This window comes from Pteronotus mesoamericanus, unplaced genomic scaffold, assembly GCF_021234165.1.
Source record: "Pteronotus mesoamericanus isolate MK-2021 breed Mesoamerican mustached bat unplaced genomic scaffold, CSHL_Meso_final scaffold_21, whole genome shotgun sequence".
Classification (NCBI taxonomy): Eukaryota; Metazoa; Chordata; class Mammalia; order Chiroptera; family Mormoopidae; genus Pteronotus; species Pteronotus mesoamericanus.
Genome location: NW_026555310.1, coordinates 23,667,597 through 23,695,064, shown reverse-complemented (window position 1 = coordinate 23,695,064; position 27,468 = coordinate 23,667,597). Strand labels below are relative to the sequence as shown.

At 35.1% G+C, this 27,468-nt stretch overlaps 1 protein-coding gene across 11 annotated transcripts in view; it reads left to right on the top strand.

Moving 5' to 3' along the window:
• Window positions 1–27,468, top strand: part of PLEKHA5 (pleckstrin homology domain containing A5) — a 200,610-nt gene that overhangs the window by 111,892 nt on the left and 61,250 nt on the right. For 7 of the 11 annotated variants that reach the window (XR_008530639.1, XM_054591384.1, XM_054591382.1 and 4 more), the window contains 8 exons: window positions 10,398–10,481; window positions 11,204–11,324; window positions 12,403–12,507; window positions 14,654–14,726; window positions 20,525–20,625; window positions 22,699–22,814; window positions 23,115–23,132; window positions 26,458–26,922. Coding sequence is in view for 10 of the 11 variants with exons in the window: in XM_054591384.1 (XP_054447359.1) it covers window positions 10,398–10,481; window positions 11,204–11,324; window positions 12,403–12,507; window positions 14,654–14,726; window positions 20,525–20,625; window positions 22,699–22,814; window positions 23,115–23,132; window positions 26,458–26,922 (1,083 nt within the window). In the remaining variant the exon portion in view is untranslated. Of the gene's footprint in view, window positions 1–10,397; window positions 10,482–11,203; window positions 11,325–12,402; window positions 12,508–14,653; window positions 14,727–20,524; window positions 20,627–22,698; window positions 22,815–23,114; window positions 23,133–26,457; window positions 26,923–27,468 lie in introns of those variants that run through there. The other 4 variants (XM_054591385.1, XM_054591381.1, XM_054591387.1 and 1 more) reach the window with 3 other exon arrangements.

Genomic DNA, 27,468 nt, shown 5'->3' with positions numbered 1-27,468 from the left:
GCCACAAGGGAGGCGGCATGTTTATGGTCCAAGGAAGAAGGAAGAGCAAAGCCTCTAAGGGAAGTATAGTGCTTGTTTTGTCTGTTTTTTGTACCATTGAGCAGAAACATGGGAGAAGATATAGGGCAGAACTGAACAGTATTGTCAGTTGTGGTAGAAAGGCACTTAGGCTGTTTCCAGCACTTGGCTATTGTAAGTGGCGCTGCTATGAATGTTGGGGTGCATAGGTTCTTTTGAATTGGTGTTTGAGGATTCTTAGGGTGTAATCCCAGCTGTGGAATCACTGGATCAAAAGGCAGTTCCATTTTTAGTTTTTTGAGGAAATTCCATACTGTTTTCCACAATGGCTGCACTAGCCTGCATTCCCACCAACAGTGCACTAGGGTTCCCTTTTCTCCACAACCTCGCCAGCACTTGGTCTTTGTTGATTTGCTTATGATGGTCACTCTGATTGATGTGAAGTGGTATCTCATTGTGGTTTTAATTTGCATCTCTCTGATGGCTAGTGAAGCTTAGCATCCTTTCATATGTCTCTGGGCCCTGTGTATGTCTTCCTTGGAGAAGTGTCTGTTCAGGTCCTTTGCCCATTTTTTAATTGGCTTGTTTGTCTTCCTGGTGTGGAATCGTGTGAAAATGAGTGGGTCAAAAAACTCTGGTATATTCTCATAATGGAATACTCCACAGCAGAAAGAAAGAAGGAACTCCTACCCTTCCTGACAGCATGGATGGAACTGGACAGCATTATGCTAAGTGAAATAAGCCAGGGGGCGAAAGACAAATACCATACGATCTCAACTCTAAGTGGAACCTGATCAACAAAACAAAAAACAAGCAAGCAAAAAATAACCAGAGACATGGAAAGGAACAAACTGACAGTGACCAGAGGAGAGGGGAGGGATAACAGGGGAAAGAAAGGGAACGTGTACACAGAACCCATGGACAAGGACAGTAGGGTAGGGACTGTCGGGAGCAGGGGTTGGATGGGGCAGGGGAGAGCAACGGGGGCCAGGGGGAATGGGGACAGCTGTAACTGAAGGACAATAAAAAACAATAAGTTAAAAAAAAACAAATCAAGAAAGGGGCAGCCTTTGAAAGGCGAGGCTCTAGAAGGATGCACCTTGGGTCCTGGAAGCATCTTTTCCATGTACCCTTGTGACTTCAAACAACTTTGTAGATGTTGTGAGCCCATTTTACCCATTTGTAAAGTGAAAATAGTAATGCCTCAAAGGCTCTGTATGAGGATGGATTGCCGAGTTTCAGGCACAGGATGTGACAACTGAGTGTGCAAGCAGCACTGTGTGTGGTGCCCGAGTGGGAGTTACTATGATGGTGATTTAAAAATTTAATGTTGGGAGTGAGGTGCTCCCACCTGGTGAGTCCTTTCTTTTACCCCAGGAAATGTGAGATTATCCATTTTCTAAAAGATAAAAGGAGAAAAGAAACGGTAGAAGATAAAGGGTTAAGACCTTAAGGAAAACTTAAAGATGGTGGGTAAGTGAATCACTGAGGTTTGGGCAGGATGTCTGGAAGCAGTTAGTTCTAAGTTAGAGGCAAATGGCAAAAAGGAACTAAATGTGGGGAAAGGAACTATATACTTTTCATATTTTGCAAAAAAAAAAAATTGCAATCTTTTAGATTGCTAACTCAGTGGTTATTTCTTCCCATAGCTAAGACTCAAGAATTCAGATTCTCAAAAAAGAGGCAGGGCGCTTTTAGTGTTTTTCCTTTGTTCTTAAAACATTGCCTTTAATTGTAGGCTCAGTTTTCCATGCCAACATATTTTGAGTTTAAAAATAAATTGCAGAAACGGTCACTGTGGTCATCAGATTTCAGCACATTTTCCTCCTTTCTGTTAAAAAAATAAAAATGAAGTAAAATAGTTAACCTGTAAAAACATTAGTGAATTTTGCATTTAACAGCATTTTAAAAATTACTTGGACTACCATAAAACCAATTGATTTATTTAATAAGACAGCTAAGTCACTGCTACAGATAATGGTTTTTTGTAACCTAATTTGACACCATTTGAGTCTCAAAGTTACATGGCTTTATGATTTCTATGGATACAAGCTATTCAATTTTAAAACAAACTGGAGCGTATAAAGTATAATAAAACCAAGGCCAAATTGAGAATGTACAATGCTTTTTTTGGTTTGAGTAGAAGGATACTGAAATCAAAAGAGTTGTAAGTACACATCTGAGCTGTTGGCTGTATAGTTTCCCATCTAGATTTGAGGCATACAATAGCTTCCATAGTTTCCACCTTCTTTCGCCTCTTGCTCCAGTCTGGCAGCATTGTGGACATGTGGCCGCCTGTGTGGGTTAGGTCCTTGTAGGAGTTCGAGTCATGATGCTGGCTTCATTACCAGGGTTGCCAGAATTGCCAAACCACTATGATACCCTATGTTTCTTACGCTAAATTAAATCCTCCTTTCTTTCTCATGGGAAATCCATGATTCAGAGCAAATCATGGAAATGGTTTGCATCTGAATTTAATAAGAGACAACCAAAATTTATGTGGGGATGAGTTTTTAAAATACATATTTTTTTATGCCTGGTGGATAAATTTTCAACCTCATTGCCACAGTTATACATACTAAACTCTACCTGATAAAGCTTGCTTTGTCTAACATATTACTCAGAAGAGTAATATTTGGTGTTAATGACAGTATGTTAATATTTGTTTCTTAAATTAGGAAACAATGAATATTTCTATAAAGTGGTTTGTTAAAATAAAATAAAATAAAGGTTTTTTGGTTTGTTTGTTTGTTTGTTTGTTTTTTAACACACAGAAATACAAGTACTCCCACATGAGAGAATTGCAATGCTAAGAAGTAGCCAGGACATAATTATTAATTGGTCAGAACATTTTTTGAAAATATTCCAAGAGTGAAAATAAAACCCCCAAGGGTTCTTTAACTTTAGGTTAAATCACACTCTTTACCTTTCCAGAGCTTCCCAAAGGAAAAAAAATAGATACAACCATTTTTTTTCTTTTACCAGGTAGAATGGAGAAATCTACTTTTCAATATTTTAATGCAGGTATATTCTTGGAACAATAAGTAAGAAAAATGAGGTGTTTTCTTAGCTACTAGCCTGTCCCTTCCCGATTTTTTTTCTTGTTATTATGACCTCATTCACTCTCCTCTAGATGGGCAACAGGCAAAGTTGAGATTCTTGGTTGGTGTAAGTTCACTTACCATTGATTGAATTAATCATAGACTCATACATCTGGCTAATGACATTCTAGAAAAAGATGGCCAGGGAGATTTGGGGGATTTTTTGAAAATTTATGTGTAAAGACAAACTTTCCTTGGCCTGTGGACCTTGTGGTCTGCATGTGATATTTTATTTTTAAAGAATTTATTTTTAGAGAGGGGAGAAGGGAGGGAGAATGAGAGGGAGAGAAACATCAGTGTGCTAGAGATACATCAGTCAGTTGCCTTTCACATGCCCCCAACTGGGGACTTTACAAGCAACCCAGGTATGTGCCCCGACTGGGAATCAAACCTGTGACCTTTCAGTTCGCAGGCCAGCACTCACTCTGCTGAGCCACACCAGCCAGGGCTGTGTGTGGTATTTTAGACTACAGCAGTCAGTTGGCGACTGTGAAGCTACCTAAGACAAGCCAATCAGTGCTACTATATTCCGTGATTGTAAATAATCATATCGCCTTGAAATCATGTTATTTTAAAATCAGGAATAGCTCCTTTCTATACTGTGTCAAAGAATGTGATATGTACTAATCAATGTAGCGTTACTCTAATTTTTAATTTTAATTTTTTAATCCAGTACTCGGTACCATGCTTACTTTTACAAAATTCAAAAGGTTGCATAGTTTTGTCCTATTTTTGAGTAGCAGGAGTATTAAACCAAATTTCATTTGTCGGCCCATTGTTGTGTTGAATACTCCATTTTTTTCCTTGAGTAGTTTGAAATAACACTTCATTTAACAATGAAATAGTTACTTAAGTATTACTAACTTTTATCACTGTAAATATAATATGCCATATATTAGGAAAGAAATCCTTTTTTTTCTGTCTTTCTAAGTCCATAATTTTGTTGGGGTTTATATTTGAAATGTGCATGATGCATATTTAATGCATCTACTTTGTGGAGGCGGAGCCAGACCATCCTTTCTGTAGAGATACCACTGGCATCCTCTTTTATATGTCTCATGCCAAGGGAAGACCAGAGCAGTGTGGACCAAGCAACAACAAAAAATTGTCTCAATCCAATCAGTGACCCTGGAAAAGGACAAAATGCCAGCCTCCCCTATGTTCAAAGCGCCGCCATGCAATTTAAGCTATATAAAAGCACCTGCTACTAGAATTTCAGGAAGTTGCTGTTTTCATAAATAGGTTATAGAAGTTCAGTACTGTGTCATCTTTCCCTTTTTGTGTATGCTACTAGAAAGCCCAGAACTGCTTAAAATTAGCATAGCTTAGCATGGCTTTTCAGTACAGTTACCTACATATTCTAAGATTTGAAAAGCAATTGGGTAGACTAATGAACATCTATCTCCAATAAATGTATCATTTTTAATTTGTTGTTTATGTAACTTGATAGAAATACATACCAGTTTATTCCCAACTGATTTATTCAACTTGAGATCCCTTAAAACCAAATTATTATTGAATGAAATTGTTCCACAGAGGCTTTAAATAGCAGGTCTTTCATTTGATCTTCTAGTTAGAACGAATGATTAAATGTCTGGTAGTAAATAGTGAAGACGGCCATAATGCTGAAGAACGAGCAATTTGTATTGCTATTTGTCAATTTCTTGATGTCTTTTCTTAAAATGGCATTGATTTAATCCTTTTATCTGGGCCTTTGATACAACAGGATCCTCAGATTGAGCTAGTGAATATGACCTATTTCTTTCAATCCTGAACTCTCTGGAATTGCTGAGTTCATTTATTTTAAGTATTGTCACTATTTAAGAACCTTCTCACATATACTGCCTTTGCTAGCATAAAAATGTAATCTTTCTCTGGAGCTTTTATATTAGAATTACTTTTCTCCTCTGTCTTTTTGACATATTAGGGGCAGGTATTTTTACCAGAAGGATGAAAACCAAGAGAGATCACATGTTTATTCTTTTACAATATATAATGAGTAGTGGAATAATACGAGTTTTAAACAATTAATTGGGTAGGTGCTAATTTAAACGGTTGACTGAACACTCATCTAATGACGAAGACATGTGATGAAAGTCCTGTAGTTGATAATAAAAATAGTTACCTAGGACCTGCATTTATACTGTTCATTCTTGATCCTCATGAACATCTCCATTGGAAAGTAAATTCCATGGGAGCACGGATTTGTTTTGTTTTGTTCACTGCTATATCCAGTACCTAGGACAGTTCTGAAAAACTTAACCAACCACCCGTAACATAGCTACTGTTAGCAAATTGAGGAAATTGAGGCCTGGAGAGGTAAAGTAACTTGCCTAAGGTCACCACATAGCTAGTAAATGGGGAGCTGGGATTCAAACCTGGGTAGTCTGATTCCAGAACCTGTTCTTTCAACTGCCATTATTTCCTGCAGCCTCCATTGTCTCTAGAGAAAGAATAAATGTGGCTTATTCATTAGAGTTAATCATTAGAGGGCTATGAGCATAGTTCAGGGTTTCCCAGCGTCAGCCTTATTAATATTTGACCTGGATCCTTCTTTCATGTCGAAAACTTTCCTGCTCGTTGTAAGATGTTTAGCAGCTTCCTGCATGTACCCACTACCTACCAGCAGAACTTTCCGGTTGTGATATTCAAAAATATTACCAGGTATTTCCAAATGTCTCCTGGGAGATGAAATAAGTCCCAGTTGAGAACCACCGATCTAAACCTACACATTAAAATGTCACAGACAGATGTCTGGAAGGAAGAATAGGTAAACACCTAGTGTTATATTGAGAAAAACTTGGACTTGCAGCTGTGCCACAGTGAATTCAGAGACAAGACAGGAATTAGTTTGTTCTGTGGCCATAAGTATGTTTTATATCAACACCTGGATTTTATCCTTTCTTTATAACTATTCCTCTAGAAACACAAATTTATATAGAACTGTATCTTCCAATTTTTCTTTTTCATTTATGAAGTGCATAAAATCCCTGGCAAGGATTTTAAATATGACACCTTGTCTAGCAAAGCGTCAAATGTATTTCTAATACCAAGGAAGTATGTTACTCCTTCATATAGTAGCACAGTCAGTTTTGCTATAACATAACACATGTGTTCCTAAAAACCATCCCCCTGTGCAAAATCAGGCAATGAAAATCATGGGGCGTCTGCGGAAGATGGGTTTAGGAGCATACCACTCAAAAAGTTCATTAGTCACGCATGCAAATAAACATAGGGACCTAATAAAATTGGTTGCACGGTTTGACACATGTTAAATGGGTAGGAGATACAAAAACACTGTGAATATGCTCTGCCTTGAAAAAGACCTGCAGTTTGCTTGTGGAAGTGGACATTGGAAGAGTTTCAGCTTGTGAGTTATTGGAAAGTGTTGGAAGTAGAGTTATATGAAATTAAACAGAAAGTTGTACCACTACATGTTGACGAGTGTTTCATAAAACAGGCAATGAACTCAAGTAGCTGGTAAGTGTCTGAAGTTGTGCAGATGTGCGATGTGTGTACTCCCATGTGGCGGGAATTCTTTTGGGCACAGTAATTAAATTGTTCCCTAATGCATGGATCACGCTGGAGCATACTACTCCTCATCTGAATTGTGAGACCCTTCAAAACAAAAACAAAAGAAAACAAAAACCTTGTTAATTACTAAAAGGATGGCAAGTGCAGGATGAAAACATGCTTTGTAAGGAATGCAGGGTTGAATTGAGGAAAGGCTGGGTGTCACTGTCTTCCCTGAGGTCCCCCAAGGTCCTGAGCAGACACTCTTCCTTTGTGCCAAGGAAAGTGGTCATGGATTGATATTTAACAGTGGGCCAGCCACCTCCCACAGTGCTCGGTTCCTACACGTATTAAAGAATTAATGTATTAGGTATTAAATAAATTCTATACATTAACAGGTTCCTTTTTGGAATTTATTTTTTCAGAAAGACTCATTTGAATTTCATTTACACTGATTTTGTTTATTGGCTGTCAGTATTTGTTTAACTCATTTTTAGTTTCTGTGAATGATTAAGAAATTATGTTTATCTTTTACCAGTATTGTCCTTAAAAATGCAACATGCTATAAAAGTGAAATATAAATGCCATTATAATAAGGAATGATTTTGAAATTTAAAAATATATTTTAAATAATATTTTAAATAACTAAAACTGTATGTAAAATACACTTGTCTAAGAACAGTGAAGATGTGCCCTCACTGGTGTGGCTCAGTGGACTGAGGACTGGCCTGTGAACCAAAGGGTCGCTGGTTCGATTCCCAGTCAGGGCACATGCCTGGGATGCGGGCCAGGTCCCCAGCAGAGGCACACAGGAGGCAACCACACATTGATGTTTCTCTCCCTCTCTTTCTCCCTCCCTTCCCCTCTGTCTAAAAACAAATAAGTAAAATTTTTTAAAAAAAGAAAAAGAGGACAGTGAGGATGGACAGTTCTATCAGGTAGTGGAAAATTAACATGTTTATATACCAGTTAAGACTGGAATCGATATTTCTGTTACATCATAATTTTCACTTATTTTAATTTTTGATGAAATGATTAGAAAACATTACTCTGGCTTTCAATTTGGCGTGTTGTTTTATAGGAGATAACAAATTTTTGTCCTAATTACCTCTAAAATCTTTTTCTTCTGAATTTGAATTTTATAGAAACCTAGTAATCTTGAATAACTGTAACTTAAAATATGTCATGGTTCAGATTTTGGGATTTATTGTTTTAGAAAATACACTGTGTGTTTCTTTTAATTAATACCCAAGAGCCAGGAGTATTGTATAAGTCAGAACAAATGAGTAAACACATGTTTACTTTATTTAGCATTTAGGCAGGTATACTAGGAGAGATTATTTCTTTTATTAAAAAAATAGTAAAAGACACCTCTTAGCGTCATTGTAGATTTTATATGAATTATGTTAATTTAATACCAGAACATTAAGTAGTAAAAGAAGAATGTAAATATATTCATATTTTAAGTTGGTTTTAGTCACTGCCTTTTAGATAAGATGGAATACCATGATTGTTCTTCCGTTAGTTTTATTTAAGGTGTGATTATAAAAATGTTAATTGAAATAGTAGTCACTTTTGGGGAAGAAAATGGTTAGACTCCTTTTTAATCATTCATTATTTAAATTTTTCATTGTCCTACGTCCTTATCTAATGGGCACTCAAATCTGTTTAGTGTTCAGGACATCAGTGTAGTCTCTTAGCTCGATAATTATTGCAGAACATAGTTGTCATAATTGAGAGTTTCTAGAATATTAGGATTAGAGTTTACTGTGTTCCTTCCAGGTAAAATGACATAGGAAGGGGAAATAAAGCAATATATAGGGGGTCAGTTGTTTTCTTTGTGTAGTATTGGTTTTTATTTTAAAAATATACATATTTCTGTTCTGTCCCTCAACCACCTCTAGCCCTTTAATGCTCCTTCCTTAGGAGAAGCTTTTAAGGGAGTGGGAGGAGCTGTTCTCATTATTGAAGTGTCTAATCCCTTATCACAGGTTACTTTACCCTCTTTTTCCCACAGTATTTTACACTGTTTAAATATCAGAATTTACATACCTTGGCACATTCATAATGTTTATCACATTTGAGTATTTCAGTATTTCCCACTTACCTCCAGGGGTTATACATTTTTGGTTATTCTTACACCAATTGATTGCTTATTACATAAACTCATATCCCACATGAGGCCTTAGTTTCCACTATTGCACTTTTTTAAATCGGCACGTAAGAAAGTCACTTGCATAATACTTCTTATGTAGTAGAAATACCATCCCAAATAAGTATCTAAAATCCACCAAACATGAACACCTATTGAGTGTTTGTATAAAGACAAATCACCACAAAAAGCTGATAATTTAGTGGTCCTGTGCAAAAATTGAGTATACCGGTTAACTAAAGCAATAATAGAAATACATTGTATTCCATCAATCAGTCTACTGTCACAATAGTCAATATATAATTTTTTAGAAACTATCTGTATTTTCTCTTCTGTGTGGTTTTAGTTTTATTTAGTGGCTAGAATTTCAGATACTGAGTTACCAGTAAAATATTAATGCAAGTTAGGGTATGGAAAAGGCACTTAAGTATCTAAAGTTTGCCAGAAAGTTTGTGGTTTGTTGTTGTATAGTTCCCAAAATCCAGAACACATGTAATAATCTTTTAAGATTAAAAAGCAGTATTCAATATGACATCTCAAAATTTTCTCCATAATGAAAGTAAATTTTCTAAGATCAAGCATACCACTGATAGGTTGTTTTGTTTGGGAATTTTTCCTACTCTCATTTCATGAAGATAGCAGTCAACCTAATCTTACCACCCAATCTTGAAAGAATAAGTATTTCATACACAAAGGTTTTACTTTCAAAAAAAAGCTATCCTTTAATTAAAAGCAATTTTTTTTTCTCAGCTAACATAACAAGTAGATTGTTTTTGTTGTTTCTGTTGTCATTTGTACATTTTATTTAAGGTTTTTTCTCCTTCAGATACCATTTTTTTATAGCATATTCTCCTCAAGTGTCACAAAAACCAATCCCATTACATTATTTATATATAATGATTATTTTGTAAAACAAAAACACTATCAGTTGTTGCTCAAGTGGTACTGTCTTTCTTTTTTTTTTTTTTTAAATCCTCACCCAAGGATATGTTTATTGATGAGAGAGTGGGGATGTGTCGGGGAAGATGGAGATGTGAGAAAGAACATCCATCAGTGCCTCCCGTGTGCTCCCTGAATGGGGATCTAATGTTTTGGCGTATGAGGACAATGCTCCAACCAACTGAAGCAACTGACCAGGGCCGTGCTGTCTGGTTTTTAATGTGCTGGTGCCCATACAGTAGTACTGTTAATTTTTTATATATGTGAATTTGGTATTAGGTGCTTAAATTGAGATAAAAAACAGTGGAGATGGGTTGATCCTCATACTTATTTTTGTGGCCCACCAATCAAATGTAAAATGTAATGATTATGGAAGTAAATCAACTTACCTTTGTTTATAAAACAGTGAAAAGAAAGAATTGAAGTTAAACTGGAGGGGTGAGCTTATCTGTATTGTAAAACTGTAGGTAGCATTTACAAGCGTACACACAGCAGATTGTAGAAAAGGTGTATTTAGAAATTTCAACAGCGGGGCAGGAGGGGGTTTGAATTTCACCTCCTTTATTCACTAACTTTAATGTTGTAATAAAGAAGTGGCTGTTTTGCTCCCAGAATATTAGAAAAACATTTGACAGTAATAGTACATACATAAATTTTCTGTTTTTCTCTTTCAGCCACAATGAAAGGAAAGTGACCTGTAAACATCCAGTCACAGGACAACCATCACAAGACAACTGCATTTTTGTAGTGAATGAACAGTAAGTAAAGAGTTTCATGGGGTGCCTCCGTGCCAAATTGAGTAAGCACTGAGATTGCTGTTATCCTTATTTAACCCAGTAGAATCGAACAGCTTTCTTATCTGGATATTTGCAGTCAAGTAGAACAACAGAATTGCAGCTGTTTACTGTGTGTGGTATAGAAACATGACAAAATAATTTTTTTGTGAAGAACTGAATTTCAGAAGATGTTTTCCCAGTAGTTCAAGAGCCCAGGGTATAAGGTCAGAAACTGTAAACTTGGTCAGATTGTTAAGGTAATTTGAGCTCAGTTTTCTCTTCCTTAAAACAGAGATAGTGGTGAGATTACCATTTCTCAGGCTTTTCATAAGCATCAAATGAAAAATGTGTGAAAATACTTTATACAGTAAATCTGTTCATAAATATTATTGATATCATTGTTATTATTTTCAATAAGAGAATACTTGTAATTAAATTTATAAATTTTCCATTGGATGACCAAGTAGAATATCTGTAATAATGATCATTAAAATAAACATGATATTAACTTATGTTGTAATTAGAAGTGTTAATATTTAAAGTAGTTGTAACTGTTAAGTCCTGACTCCAGAACTCATTAAGCTCTACTTAGTATCCAACTTTCTTAAGGAAGTAGGACACCAACATTGTTAACTCTAGGGAAGCTTTATTGTGAAGGACTTTGCATATACAGCAAGCTCTAGCGTTCTGACATATATTTTCAGGACTGTTCCAACTATGACATCTGAAGAAAAGAAGGAACGACCTATAACTATGATAAACGAAGCTTCTAACTATAACATGACTTCAGATTATGCAGTACATCCACTGAGCCCTGTAGGCAGGGTAAGTTATTTTGCTTACTGTTAATTATTGATAGCTGGTATAATTGGTAATCAGCATCCCACTATTATTCTTAATGGGTTTTAGAATTATAGAATAATCATTTTTATTATTACATGAACCTAATTACATTCAAGGTAATTAACATAAGCAGTGGCTTGGAATATAAAGTAATAAGATTATATTTTAATAATTGAATGACTTACATTTTTTAATGTGGTTAGACGCATATACACATTGGTTCTCTATAGAGGGTTGTGGGCAGGGGATTTTTGGGTGCTGGGGCCCAGGGGTGAGAAAGGAACCAGACTAGTCCTTTTGTACCAAAGGTTCTACATAAATTGAAAAATAAGAGATAACTTGATATTATTTACTGTCACACAGAAATTAAAATTCGGCTTCTTTGTTTTTATGTTTGTTGGTTTCTACTACCATTTGTGCCAAAATAAATCTTTATGCTAAACATAGCAATATCTTAAAAGACTTTATTGCCTTATGTGTACTTTTAAGAATATAGTAGACACCATATGTCTGGTATCATTCGAGTTCAGTGTTGTCCATGACATTAAGCAGATCCTTCCAGTCTTGTTTTGACTTAATGTGTTTTGTTTATATGTTTCTCTGTATTTTATATCTGAGTGTTTCTCCTGTGGCTTGACTCCAACTTCCTTTAATTGAAATAACACTATTAAATGCAGATAAAAAGCAAGAAGTTCTGTCTTTTGGTTTATTCTTAAAGATTGATTAATAATTTTTACTCAAGGTTTATTCAGTTTGTATAGCAGGTAGGGCAAAATACTGCCATATCCAATGCCTTTTTAAAAATTGTATATCCATATTTTAAAGGAGAGATTGTAAAACTTGGTATCCTTTCGTAATATCCTGGGGGGAAAAGTCTTTGCGTAGAATTTATTACACTTGAAAGAACTAAGCCAGCAAAATCAGGATTGCAATAATTAATCTGTAAAGACTTAAGTCCTACAAGTTTCAGAGGAATCTGGATAGAGATTAAAATTGTGAAAATGAAAAATAAATTCAAATATCTAGTCAGTAATGTCACATTGTGCTTTTTTCTATTTAGACTTCACGGGCTTCAAAAAAAGTTCATAATTTTGGAAAGAGATCAAATTCAATTAAAAGGAATCCTAATGCACCTGTGGTCAGACGAGGTTGGCTTTATAAACAGGTAATTTCTTTTTCCTATTTGATACAGAAAAGAGAGAATCAAAAGGGACTCTTTTTGGCTGAATGATCCTAGGACGGTTATGTAAACTGGAGAAGGAACTGTAGATTAGTCGTCTAGATTTTTTCACTTCTAAGTACCACTAAAAATGTTAGGGGAACAATGAAGAAAGAAAAAGTAATATGGGCAAAAATATTTTTTAAATGGGAAAAAAATAGAGAAGTATTGTTCATTTTTCTATTTACATAAAAATCATTAGAGAAATGTATAATTATATACTTCAGTGCTTTATTTATAGACATCTGAGCATAATTTAAGATTTTCTAATTTTTGTTCAGATGTTTGCTTCTGTGTTCTCAAAACTACTTTCTTAAGTGCTTATGCTGTTTCATTTTTTTCTTTTACTCTTTGTTTTCTTTTCCTGCTTTCTGAAACATGGTTCACTCTCAGACACCCTGATAAGTGGATTTATATTGTTCTATTGTCTGGGAAACCTGATAACTAAGCTTTTTTGGAATTTTTAAAATTAGTTCTATAATTAATAAGGATGCACATACATTGTGCTTTATGACTCTATTCTATTTATGACTCTATTCTGTCCTATTTATGTGGTCTATTTTGACTGCTTATAGGCTGTTATTTTATTTTTTAAATTCTAGTTTGCAGCTGTGCTTCAAATAAGTGACCACCAGATAACTGAGATGATGATATTTTGGCATTTAAGACCTTTATCTGTCTTTGTTCTGTCTCTCTGATTGTACATATATACAGATGATACAGAACAAGTTAACAGTTCATTGGTGGTGCGTATTTCTCTTGTCCAGTATTGCTAATTGCTTTCAGATGATCTGATAATTTCATAAAATTCATCACGAATTTGATATGAAGCATTCATTAGACATTGTTCCCTCTGAAAGTTGGGTGGCAGATAAGCTAATATATTGGAAGAGGGCTATCTTAAAATCATTTACTATATTTTAACCATCTGATACTTAAATTTACCCAGGCTAAAAGATTTTTTAAACTAATCTTTCTAATAAAACTACATTATGTGCAAATAGCTCAGTGCAATATTGAGTCTTATAGAGGTTACAGAACTCTTTATTTAAAATGATTCTTGTTTCTTGATCCTTTGATTAATTTAGTATTGCGAAAATGTTACCCCTTTCTCTATCGTGAGTGTTTTTTTTCTAATAAGTGTATGATCTACAGAGAATACTTGTTTGCAGAGCTGCTTAAACATCTAAAGTTTTTTAAATTAACTGTACTAAAGAAAGAGACTATAGTATGGAATTGAAAATACCATACAAAAATTTGTTTTGTCCTTTCTTTGGTGTAGCTGTCAGTTTTAAGGACAGATCTTTTACTTCAAGAGATATTTATCCACATAATTTTTTTTAGTTCTAAAGTCGTTATATAATGGTCACAACTAGAAATAAATAAAGAAGTATTGGCCAATACACATATAGACTAGACTCTTTTTTTCTGTCTTTTTTTTTTTTGGTGTTAGTGTTTCATATTCTCTTGCAGTTTTGCTTTATTGCACGTGGGAAATATGGGAAGATAATTTTTATTAAAATAGTGATTTTGTATGAGCATGATATTTTCATAAACTAATAGACACTCTTCTGCAGGATGAGCAAAAATGCAAACTATGTAAGAAGAAAAATATGTTTATGAAATGTATTTCTATGCTAAGTTTCCTTTAGCACAGTCGTTTTAAATCACATTACCTTTGGAATGATTTCAATTCACATGTTTTTCTTCTAGTTGAAGATTAACATATTTATTAAATCTGGTTTACCAGAATGTACGCACTGCTTCATGGTTACATTATCCTCATGCCAGCAGATGTGTTTAGAAGAGTGAATTGCTTAAAAATATGATACCAAGCCAGAATGCTTCAACAGTATTCCTTTTACATAATAATATTACCCTTCAGAGACCAGTATACTTTGGAATATCTTAATATAATGCAAGTCCCTAGAAAAGTACCCCAAAATTTTGATTGGATTTTTAGTTAGGCTTCTATTAGCATATATCAAACACACCTTGTTTTTAAAATTTATTTTAAATAAATACACCAGAAATGAATTTTAATTTTTTGAAATGAAAAAAAAAGGTTCTTTAATATGCTGATTTACTGCAGGACAGTACTGGCATGAAGCTATGGAAGAAACGCTGGTTTGTGCTTTCTGACCTTTGTCTCTTTTATTATAGAGGTGAGTTTACCATAAACTGTCTTAATGTGTTATAAGTATAGAATAGTTTTTTAAAGAAAAACATAATTGTTTTCATTATTTTATATCAACAAACAGCATCAAGAAAGACTTGGAAAACCTTTAAGGAAACTTGTAGAGTATGCAAGTGCCCAGTTTTTCTTCATTGACATGCAATACTGAGTAATTGAGGTAGAACAGAAGGCAGCTTAATCTGTAATCTGATTGGGCTGATCTCATTTGTTATGTATAAAGAACATACGAATCTTCACTCTATCCCATTATCCTTGAATACAGTGCCTAACAGATAAATATCATTAGTTTGATGAGATTCTTTGTACATGTCAGCTTTGTCAGATCTAGCTCTAGATTCACCAAACACCCAGTTCTCCACGGCAAATGATTTTAAAATATCAAAGACTACTATGATGTATTGGCAAATAAAAAAATTACGAAGAAATGTATTTATTATGAACCCTACTGCCCCCTGCCTTTTTTAAACAAACAATGACATCTTCCTGAACCATGGAGAAAGCAGTAGAAAGAAAACATACCAGGTCATCACTATTGGTGGAAAGGAAATAAAGGTGTTATCTTAGATATGAAGTGGCAGTCTTCATTTATCCTATATGGATATCATAAACTCCTTTTTTTGATGTTTTCTGGTTAATAAGTTATTAATACAGTTTTAAGTCAGCCTCTGTTCATGTGCTCTATCTTAGGTGCACAAAATTGGTACCTAACAATGAAAGGTGTTACGTGGGCTGTGCGCTCCGTAGAAATCGGTTTCAGCTATAGTATAAAATCATTAATCTAGACAACCACCTCTTCTTCCCTACTTTAAAGTCTGGTTGGAAACAGTCACTAAAGAATTAGATTGTCAACATGTAATTAATAATTTATAACTTTTCTAGATAAATGTATGACAAGATATAATAGCATTTTACTACCAATTAGTTTTAAAATTTACTTCATGATTATACAAAAAAAGTGTCAAAACTCTGCAATCACCTATCAAAGCAATAATAGTACATATTAACCTTCAAAATTTGAAATTATCAGACTTACAGTCATCATTCCCCACTCCCCCACAGTAAAATGTGGTTAGAACTACTGCTGAGTCAGAGTTAACCAAACCTATAAAATTTCATTTTGTCATAGAGATGCTGGTCAGGCTGTGATTGTGGTATCAGCTTTAGTTAAGTGCCAAGCATGCTCTACAATTTTCCTTAAAGCTTTTCCCAGTCTTTCAGAAAAGTCAGGAGCTGTAACTCAGTCATTATTCCTAAGCTTATAATTTGTAATTTCCTCTTTTTCAGTATATTTATAGACTGTTTAGAGCTTTAAATGAGAATAAGAAAATGTTTGTTACTACTCATGTAAAAATTTTTAATGTTTATTTGCCCAAAAACAACACAATTTCTTGTAATTTGCTATTATTATTATTGCTCATAGAAGTATACTCATCACTTTTATTAAAATAGAAAACCTTTTCACCTAATTTGAGAAAAGTAAGCTATGTTGAGTATGAGATTCCATATTGTTGTTTAGCTATATACACTTCATATGCAGTATTTTTAATGAATTAAATATGGTTCCCCAGAAAGGAGGAATGTTTAAAAAAAAAAAGAAGAATGAAAATATAGAAAGGAAAAAAATACTGTTTAACTGACTTCTATTCTTTAGATGGTTGGAGAGAAGTAGATGATACTACACACTTTCACTATTTCATCAACAGGAAATGCCAGATTTTACATAAAAACTATCAGATCCCAGTGAGGTGACCATAATAGGTGGCTTCTTTTTTTTTTTTTTTTTTTTTTTTTTTTTTAGTGTTTACTATATGCTGAGCACATAACATAAATGATCTATTTCATCTCTTTCTCACAGCCATCTGATAAGGTGGGAAATCTTATACCCATTGACACCAAAGGAAACTTAGGAACAGCGAGGTCAATTTGGTTGCCTGAGGTCTCACCACTAGTAAGTGTCAGAGCCAGAATTTGCACCAGGCACTTCTCTTAACCACAAGTGGGTAGCCCCACCGAGATCTCCTCTCCTGTACGCTGAATACATTGACCTCATTGATTTTTCTGTATTTCTCAAAGCATCTAGTATACTAACACATGGAGTGTGCCATCCAAATTTTTTGATAGATCAGTTCACATTTTACAGATAGGGAAAATAAGACAAAATAAGTGATTTGCTCTTTTTTACAGTAGGTTGGCAATCCATATCAGGTGGAAGCCCACGTTGCCGCTGCTCTTTGCAATATAACAGGCAGATCCTGAACCCACTAGAACAAATCACTTAGATTGCTCTATCCTGTAGTCAGTCTGTCGACAAAACTTACCATGAAACTTAATTCAGTCACCAAATATTTATTGAGTAGGGCCTGCTTCATTTCAGGTGGTGTCAAAACAGCAGTGTGAGTATTTTCATGAAGCTTACATACGAGAGAGGCCAGAGATAATAGTAAATAAACTCAAATAAGTAAAGACCATTATAGGTGTTTTTAGGATAGTATGATCATATTAAGAAGGACGGGCCTAGGAGGAAGGTCTCTTTGGATTAGTTCTCTGAGCTGATATTTTTAGTAACAAGGTGAGGTCTGCATTACAAGGAGGAGCTAGACTGAGCACAGTACTCCAGGCAAGAAAAGCAAGAGTGCAAAGACTTAAGAAAGTGAAATGTTGTGAAGAGCAAAAAGAACCCAGTGTACTAAGCCCAGGGGCTGGCAGTAGAGAAGGAGAGAAATGGGAGAAATGGAGGTCACACCGATGCAGGACTTCTTTGGAATATGATTCCACCTTAAACCTGTAAGAAAAAAATTAGATGGTTTTAAGCTTAAGAGTGATTCAAGCTGCTATTGGAGAATGGGTTATAGTAAAAGGGAAGGAAGGAAGCAGAGGCTATTAGGAGTTACTGTGTTGAAATGGTAAGTCTAGACCGGCAGAGTTCAGCCTTTTGCCGTCTCCGGGCCACACTGGAAGAAGAGCTGTCTTGGACCACACATTAAATACATTGCGACCCATAATCACAAAAATACTATTCATAATGTTTTAAGTAAATTTATGATTTTGTGTTGGGGCCGCATTCATAGCCATCCCAAACAGACTGGGGCACCACTGGCCTAGACTAAGGTGGTAGTAAGCAGTGAGCCCTTTGGGTGTGTCACATACCTTATTAGGTAGAAAGAATGTCATAGTGTTCAGTTATGTTGAATGAGCATTGACCACACCTGTACAAAGGAGGGATCAGGAAAAGAGGGTGATCTAGGCAAAGGACTTAGCATGAGTGAACGTGGCATATTTGTAAAATTATGTCTAGAGCTTCTATTATTGGAATGAAAGTTAAGTCTGAAGACCTAGCAGAGAGTAAAGGCTAAAAAGTAGATCAAGGCATAAAGGGCATTTGTTTGCTATTCTCATGAGATTAAACTCCGCCTGAATGCAAGAATAATAATGGGATCGAGTGTACAATTTTACAAAAATCACCCCAGCACTTAAAGTAGAAGCCAAGAGACCAATTAACAAAGTGTTGAAGTATTCTAGGTGAGGGCTGATATTAATAATATTTCAGTCTGTAAGTTTATATATATTTCTTGTCTTAAGAGGTCTTTAAAGCTAAGTAGAAGTGGGATATCTAAAATGTCACTTGACTCCAACAAAATGATGAGATTCTTTGGTTCCTGTCTCCTATTGTGTTTCCCAGGAAGCCAGCTCTGTGATGGGAATTAATTTGCGAGGGGCTTCCTGGGGAGTGATCTGGGGGCCACAGCTTGTGGCAGGGACAGGAAGGAAGCTGGATGGGCGGAGGCAGAAGTTGGGTTACTGTGCTGTCTAGAAAGATACAGCTGATTCCCTCCGAGAGTTCGTTCATTCTATAAACATTGTTCACTACCTGCCCTTTGCTAGGCAGTTTGTGATACCCTCTTGAAGACAGAAGGTAAGACAGTTATTTAGGTCAGTCTTGGTAGCAAACCAAACAGGAGAATGTCCTGATTAGGAACAAATGAGGAATCTAGTGAAGAATTTGTAGGATGGTCATTTGACAGGAGATGAAGGTGTTTATATGCACTTTATCTAACTTTATACATAATGGCAATATTCATTGAACACTTGATACAGAGTGCATTATTGTCATGTCTGTTAACTGATATAACCCTCAACAGCAGTTCTTTGAGGTAAGCCCTGTTTTCCTCAATTTGTTGGTTGATGGAACTGAAATACACAGCATCAGTAACTCGCCTGAGGCCTCAGAGCTAGTGTCCAGATGGGAAATGATCCATGATAATGCAGTAAAGTCACCCTGTGCTGTACTGCCGCTGCATCTTGTGAAATAACTTTAGGAAAGTCAGTTTTTTCAATTATGCGACAGAGACTATGTTATTTGATAATGAATTTTTTTTTTTTTACTAAAGATGACTTCATGAACTGTTTTCTGATTATATGCTTTATACAAACATAAAATTGGATTTAAGATTATAATGTGACTCATTCTTTTAAATTGTCATATTCACTATAATTGATGAGTGTTTTGTATCTTTTTTTTTTACCTTTTAGACTAAATCTGTACTTTTGTTCACTCTTTTTGTGAACTATACCTGAATGAGCACAGTATACTGAAACCAAAATTTGTTTCATTGTTATGAGAAAAACTATTGAAATAACATCTACATAATACAGCTTTTTTATTTGTTTTGGAAGTTCGCCATATATTCTAGAAATGAGGGCGAAAATCCTTTGTTAAGTTTATGACAATAAAAAAATGACAAGCAAAATAGAAGCAAATTGTTTCTTACAGTTTTTCTTATTGATGAGCTTATCAGCCTAATGCATAGCTTTATTAACTTACGGGTCTCTAGCAAGGAACTATATATTTCAGGTTTTATAAACATCTCTTCCCCCCCAAACAGAAAGGTAACAGTCTGACTCTATACTATGCCAAGATGAATGTTTTATCATTTCCCTAAGTTTATATTATGTGCTTGTCTTGTAAGCCCATAACTTCTTCCGGTAACTTTGTTGTGTATCAGAATGGCTGGTAAGTCAAACCTTCAAGGTTACATATTCTGAAAAGTGTAGAACTTTCATAGTATAGTTTAAAATATATATTTGCATATATATTTATTTATTTTAAAAATGTTGAGCATCTACTGCTTACAGAATTTACGTTCTAGTGGAGAGAGATGATAAATAACTAAAACATATAGTGTGTCAGAGATATTGAGGGCGGGGTGGTGAAGATCCAGGCGGGACCGAGGGCTCTGGGATGGCTCTGGGTGGGGGCAGTTTAAAATGGGTAAAGGAATGTCTTACCAGTGAGTCATCTGAGCCAAGAGTGAAGGATGTGAGCAAGTGAGCTGTGCATTTACCTGGGCCCAAAACTGCTGGGCATTTAAATCCTCATAGAAATGTGGGTAGATTAATTTTGTGAAGTTTGGTCATTACCTTTATGGCTAATATTTTCAATAAATCACATGTCAAAGGCTTTGTGAAATGCAGTATATGTGCCAAATAAATGCATGCTGTTTTTATGTCTAATTGACATTTTTCTGATGCGTGAGACCAATTTTGATGTGCTTTGGATAGGGAAGCTTGTTGAAAATAAAGAAGAATATACTTCTGTATTTAATATTTTTCCTTAACACTTTGTAAAGGACTGATCTAAACAGTGCATGAATACATTCTTTTATATATAAAAGAACCTTCTGATTTTTTCAAAGTCAATTTTGAGAAGATTTATTTTGCTCCATGAGTACATTCAAAATTCTAATTAGATGTTCATTTATTTCTCAGATGAGAAAGAAGAAGGTATCTTGGGAAGCATACTATTACCTAGTTTCCAGATAGCTATGCTTACCTCTGAGGATCACATTAATCGCAAATATGCTTTTAAGGTAAGGAAACAGCCATACTTTTTAATTCTGTGTTTGAATCTTGCATTGATTAAACAATGGATATTGATCCATAGATTATTACAAAAAGCTACTTTGGTTACAGTCATTTTTATATTTAAAAATATATTATTAATCTTATGGTTGAATAGGAGAGTGTCCCTTTAATTAGGAAGCGCATGCTCAAATATTTAGGGGCCAAGTGTCTTCATGTCTGTACTTTCAAGTGGTTCTAGATGAAGCAGATATGATAACATGCTAATAATTGGTAAATATACTTGTAGGTATCCTGGTAATAATTTTACTAACTTTTAAAGATTACTGTATGCTTGAATTTTTTCATAATAAATTTGGGGGGAGAATACTATGAGAGACAAGAACTTTTTTAATATATATATGTATAATTACAATCTTATAGAATATTCGCCAAGATTTTTAGGTCTAAGTACATGGTGAACATCAGATACTTGTGAGAGAAAGTATTGAAGTTGAGACATAAAATGTATTAAATCAAGTAGACCTGAGCACCACCACCAAACCCCCCCCACCTCCTCCCCACCCCCGGCCCTTGACTGACGGTACTCACTTATCTCCCTGATAGGCTGGTTTGTGGCGCACCCTCAAGAAAGAGGCCACTTCAGCTTCATATTGCAGTAAAGTTCACTAACAGTGTTACTGGAGAAACAGTTATTTCAATAACAAAGCTTAATGCTGATAACTTAAAATAATGGCTTTATAAAATACATATACATATAGACCTGTGTGATACTAACACTGTTATTTGTCAAGGGTTTAAAATTTGTCAGCTTATTAATTTAGCAAATGTTTGTTGAACTTGTACTATTCATAGGACATTTTGTTGGGTTCTTAGATTCTTGAAAAAATACTAGATTGTTAAAATAGCAATAATGTTAAGTATATTTCCTCTGTAATTATTTGATTTAATTTAAATTTTATATGTAACAATGATAGTAATTTCTGTTTCAAATCCTCTCTCCTGCGATTGTTTCCTCTGAATTTATGAGCCACATTTACTACTAAGCCGGTTGACATTGATGTTACTGCTTATCACCATGGTAAGTAGAAACTTGTATAAGCAGTTCTAGATAGAGAACCTTGCCCTCATCTCGTGAATTTCCACTTGACAGATGGCAAGCATGATGTCTGAGTCGTGGCTACAGCTGGATCTTAGCACCAGCCAGTGTTTCTTCCGTTGATCACAAATATGAGCAGTGGTCTTTATTTATTTCTCCAAACCCTTCTCAAACAATCCAGTGACACTCTGGTGGTTTTAATTATTTTAACAACGTGTAGCACTTGAGCTCTTTCTTTGGAGTTATTTCTGTAGATAGTTTTATCTTTTACAATGGTCAAGTGAGATTTGTTGGTTATATAGATAGAGTTATTTTGATCCCTGTGTTTATTGAATTTATTTACATTCTGGTTCTTTCTGTAAAAGATTTTGAAGGAGTTAATTTGACATTGTTGATAAGCAGACAGTTAAGATATTGGAGTAAAGTATAGCTCTAGATTTATTCCTCTCATCTTCTTATATTTAGCAGACTAACTACATACTTAGTTCGCTTCCCTTTACCTCTCATTCATGTTTGTACACATGTATCTCTAAGAATTAGACAAATGCTTTAATAGCAGCATGTTTTGAGAACTAACAGAATGACTAACAAGGGGGAACTAGTGTGACATGTACATTTTGATTACTTTTGCTATGGGACTTTTTTAAATAAAGTGGTATGAATTGTAGAAATGGAAATTGCTAGGGATTTGAACATGGAACAGTCACGACTACGTGCTTCATTTTTTATCTTCTTTCCTTCCCATTCACTTTTTTCATTTTAAAAGAAAAATTATAAAGTTAGGAGGAAGAAATTAATATTTATATATTTTTCAAGGTTGAATTATAATTTTCTCAAGTCATTTAGTTCTGTATCTGTAGATAAGACAGTTCTGCTCTTTTGAAATCTGATAGTAATGATCTGTGCACAGAACCACTTAACTTTCTTTTTCTTTTACAGATCCCATGTTCCTGTTTAAAGCAGTTGTGTCATTTTCAATCAGGCAGCCCATCCAAACATGCGGACCTATTATTTCTGCACTGATACAATAAAGGAGATGGAGTTGTGGATGAAAGCCATGTTAGATGCTGCCCTGGTACAGACAGAACCTGTGAAAAGGTAAAGGCTTGTAGGGAAAATAATGCTGATTACCACTTACATTTTATTCCATGTCTTGTAAGTATGTCATTACCATAGTGCATACCATTTTAGTAGTCAGGGTACGAAATAATTTCTTTCTCAGAAAATGAGGATTAATTCATGTTCTATATGAAATTGATACACTTTTAGTTAGTTTGAGATACCACCTGCATCTTTATTCCACCTTTCCTCTCTTTTCTCTACTCATTTTCACCTATCAGTGTGCTGAGGTGAATCCAGAATTCTAACATTCAAACTGAATGTTCTTTCTTCTTACAGAATTACCTTTAATTTCCGGTAAGTACATTTTTAATTGTTATCTTAAAACTTCACAAGATAGTGTTTTTTAAGGTCCAGACTCTTAGAAGAAAATTTATGTTCATGAAGTTAATTTCATTGTGTTTTTTAAATTACATTGTATATTTTGAAGTTTAATAAATTGAAATAAAATTTTGTGATGAGTTTTGGATTTCTTCCCCCGCAGCATTTCCTGCTTAATTCTGATTTATTGTCTCCAGAAAATAGTTCAGCAAGCATTTAGGTTATGTCTAAATATATCTACTCCTGGATGAATTCTACCTTCTTTCTTTTGAAACTTCATTACTTAGATTGTTTGATAATACTAAGATGTACTGTTAAAATATTATAGGTCTGTGTGATATTTTTTTCCCCCTGCATGAACTTGGACCATTTTAATATTAAATTGTATTATATTAAGAACTAATAAGAAGAAGTCTGTTTCTAAAAATATGTAAATAACAGCTGAATAGTGTGCTTTAAATATTTCTATAATTTGAAGAAAGATGTGTGATAAAATTAATTTTTTTCCCAGTCACCAATAATTGACCACATATTATATGGAAAATGCTAACTTACAATTCTGGGGAGGCGGGTTTCTTCTCAGAAAAAAGGAAATTGATTGTGTAAATCTTTAGTCTTGTGTGTGTGTGTGTGTGTGTGTGTGTGCGCACACGCGCGCACGCGCACGCATATATAGTCTTATGGCTTATTGGTTAAAAGACTTAAGTTGATGCTATATATTTATTTGTTTATCAAAATACCAATTCCAAAGTAGCTTAACCAGTCACTAGTAATTGAGCCATGGGAAAGTATGACAAAAAAAGAAAGGAAGGCCAGGACTGAACTGTAGGACACATGTTTTTAAGAAAAGCCTCCTCAATCATATGCATATTCTAGGTTGAGAGCTAATAAAAGGAATTCCATTTGTTAAAATGACCTGAATGGATATAACATTGAGGTTGTTAGCACTGATTGCTAGAGAAAATAATGCAGGTGAAAAAAATTAATTGAAGATCTTACTGTAATTTTAACTTCCAAGTACAATTATTAGGGAATTACTTAGAGTATAGTCATCAATATAATAATTAAAATATTTGATTTCCAGATAATTTAAGCATTATATGTTGTACTTATCTCAGAATTATAATTATTATTTTCTGGTACTTCCCATTCTAAAAACTAATAATTGCTCATAATTCAGGTTCATGAAGATTACAGTCAATATTTTGCTTTGATTTCTGACTCCCTACTAGATGATTATGTGCCTATAACAATTTTTAGCCAGTTGTGTTGATGGAATTTGCTTGGTTAGCCAGGAATTACTGAATACCACCACCTATGTTCCTAGCCTGGTGTCAGTCAGTTACCATGCAGAAATTACTTTTTATTCTACTTCTAGCTGTTGCACTTTTATCCTACCCTGTTAATACTGACTGTTAAAATTGAAAGCACCTAATTATTATCATATTTCATTTCCTTAGTTTTGGGAGATTTTCTTTGCTTGGTTTTATGTTATCCCAGGGTAATGGGCTTTCCTATATGGCCAGAGTACTTAAAAATATTTTTTAGGGCATATTACATAAGAGATAAAACATCAAGTTTTTAACTACATACTTCATTTCTTCTAAATTCATAAGGTGTTTGACGTCTGAACTATGATAACATAGTCCTCCCCTACTGTGCAGATCATTGATGCCATATATGAGACGATCCAAGCATAATACACATTTTCTGAATAATTTCCATCTTTGGGTCTATTATTTTCATTTTCTGTACTTCCATGTATCTTCTATAATAAGTTAAATGTCACTTTTTAAATTAGCTCACAAAGGTTTACACTATTTATGTTATCCTAGCACACATTTTTGAATCAGTTTTATTCCACTCAGAGAAAAGTCAGCATGTGACTTTTCTGATTACATTTATTAAGTGATAAATAGAGAGAAAAAGGCAATACAGGTCTGGTTTAAAATGTAGCTTTGGGTAGGCTAAAAGTAAGTTTTAAAAAAATCTTTTCAAATATTTGACATTCAGTGTTAAAAATCCCCTCCCCACATCCAAATTTAGCAAGGATGAATGTACTTTTGTGTTCTCTGACTTTTGTCTTTCAAGGGAAAGGAGCTCCGCAGCATATCTTAGTAACCTTTCTCAGTCATCTAATACTGCTTTCAATCTAGACACTGTAAGTTTTATCTAACCTAAATATATGGCTAGCTCATAACTTTGCTCCAAGAGAAATAGTCCCATTTCATTTTTGGCTCACTGATGACATTCCAAACTGCCCGTCTGTAGCCATATATTATGGATTAATTTCTACACATCTCTGAAACTGGCAGCAGTGACACACTTGAGGACTCAATACAAGCGTTTCTATGTATTGTAATATGGCCAGCCTGCAGGGCTTCCCAGTGTGGCTTGATGTTGACAATTTCATGCAGGTTCAGACACTCAGCTTGGTCTTTTCAGAGCGTGAAGTGATTGATCTCAGGGCAGCTGATTCTCATCAAAAAGACCTAGATATAGCAACTGGAACGGTGAGCAGTAAAACTGTCCTGTGGTCCAGACGCACAGTGTAAGCAGCACATTCTTATGGTGAGAGATGGACATGGGATGTGAGCTTCTAATCCAGAATTGTTTGATGAGGTGGAGTGATAATGGTAATAAAGTCTGTGGCAGCCACCTATTCCTTATAACATCCTGGAACCTTGGTGCTACAGTTATCCCCATTTACCAAAAAGATTGAGGCGCAGTAAATTTCTACATCTTGCCCAAAGACAGACAGATGTGGCTAGTAAGAGGTAGAGCTGGGAGCTGAATATGCACATTCTGGCTCCAGGGTCTATTAACTAAAACTCTTGAATACAAACAGAGTTGGTTAGTCATGTGGTTCAGCTCTTTGGTAGCACCAGACTATAATTTCCTGGTGTAGTCTTTTCCACAAACCAGACTCATGCTTGTATCATGATGAGTTAACCCTCCTGGCCGGAAGCCATTTTGTTTGTTTCAGGCGGCTAGATGCCATGGTCCTGAAGTGGGGAATTTGAGGTTTCACTGCGAAAGGGCAATCTTATTTGCTTTATTTCCAGATTTTTAATGGTGGGGACACTTATCACTTCACTTTTTACCCTCCAGTGCTTTATCCACTGTATGCTTTGTTTTGTACCACAGTCTTGGGGATTCGTGCAGTTTTATCCTCTGTGACCCTTTCAGTTTTTTTCCTAAAGTAAAAGGTAATTTTACATTTTTTTTCCTAGATTGAATCCCAGCAATAATATGTCCGTTATTTCATCTGATTTACTATGATTTTCTTCTCCAATTTCAGAGTGGACAAGATTACATCTGAAAATGCACCAGCTAAAGAAATCAATAACTTTCCCAACCACAGAATGCTCATTAAACCAGAGGCCCACAATAACCAGAAAAACAAGGAAATAAGCAGAAATGAAGAAAAAAAGGCATTAGAAGCTGAAAAATATGGATTTCAGAAGGATGGTCAAGATAGACCTTTAACAAAAATCAATAGTGTAAAGTTGAATTCTCTGCCAACTGAATATGATGGGTCAACATGCCCAGCCCAGACTGGACACTACAGGCCAGTCAATGTGAATAGTTCAGAGAACAAAACAGTCAATGTGAGCCTGGCAGATCTTAAAGGTGGAAATCAGCCAAATGCAGGGCCCTCACACACAGAGGCTGACCGAGTCATACAGAGAACCAATTCGATGCAACAGCTGGAACACTGGATTAAAATCCAGAAGGGGAGGGGTCATGAAGAAGAAGGCAGGGGGTGAGTGTCTTGTTATTACGTGTTATGAACCCAGGTTTCTTTCAGGCTGTGTTGGGGGACACTGTTTTCTAAGATGCCAGTGAAAAGGGTTCTTTTAGCCTTGGCTGGTGTAGCTCAATGTATTGAGCGCCAGCCTGCAAACTGAAAGGTCACCACTTCTATTCCCAGTAAGGACATATACCTGGGTTGTGAGCCAGGTCCCCAGTTGGGGGTGTGCGAGAAGCAACCAATACATGCATCTCTCGCACATTTATGCTTCTCTCCCTCTTTCTTCCTCCCTTCCCCACTCTCTAAAAATAAATCATTTTTTTCCCAAAAAAGTATTCATTTACACTGTAATTTAGATATTATAGTTTCATTATTGTATCTTTTTTTATAGTAATCAAATATAAGTGTTTTTTTCTCTCTCTCCCATATCATCACCCAACTGTACTAATCGTTATGAAGAGTTGTTCTCCCTTGGCCCAGCCCAAAAGAAGGCTTAGGTTGTGGGTAGATTATGTTTGTTTGAGAAGAGGAAGGGAACAGAGCTATTCTTCCTTTCCC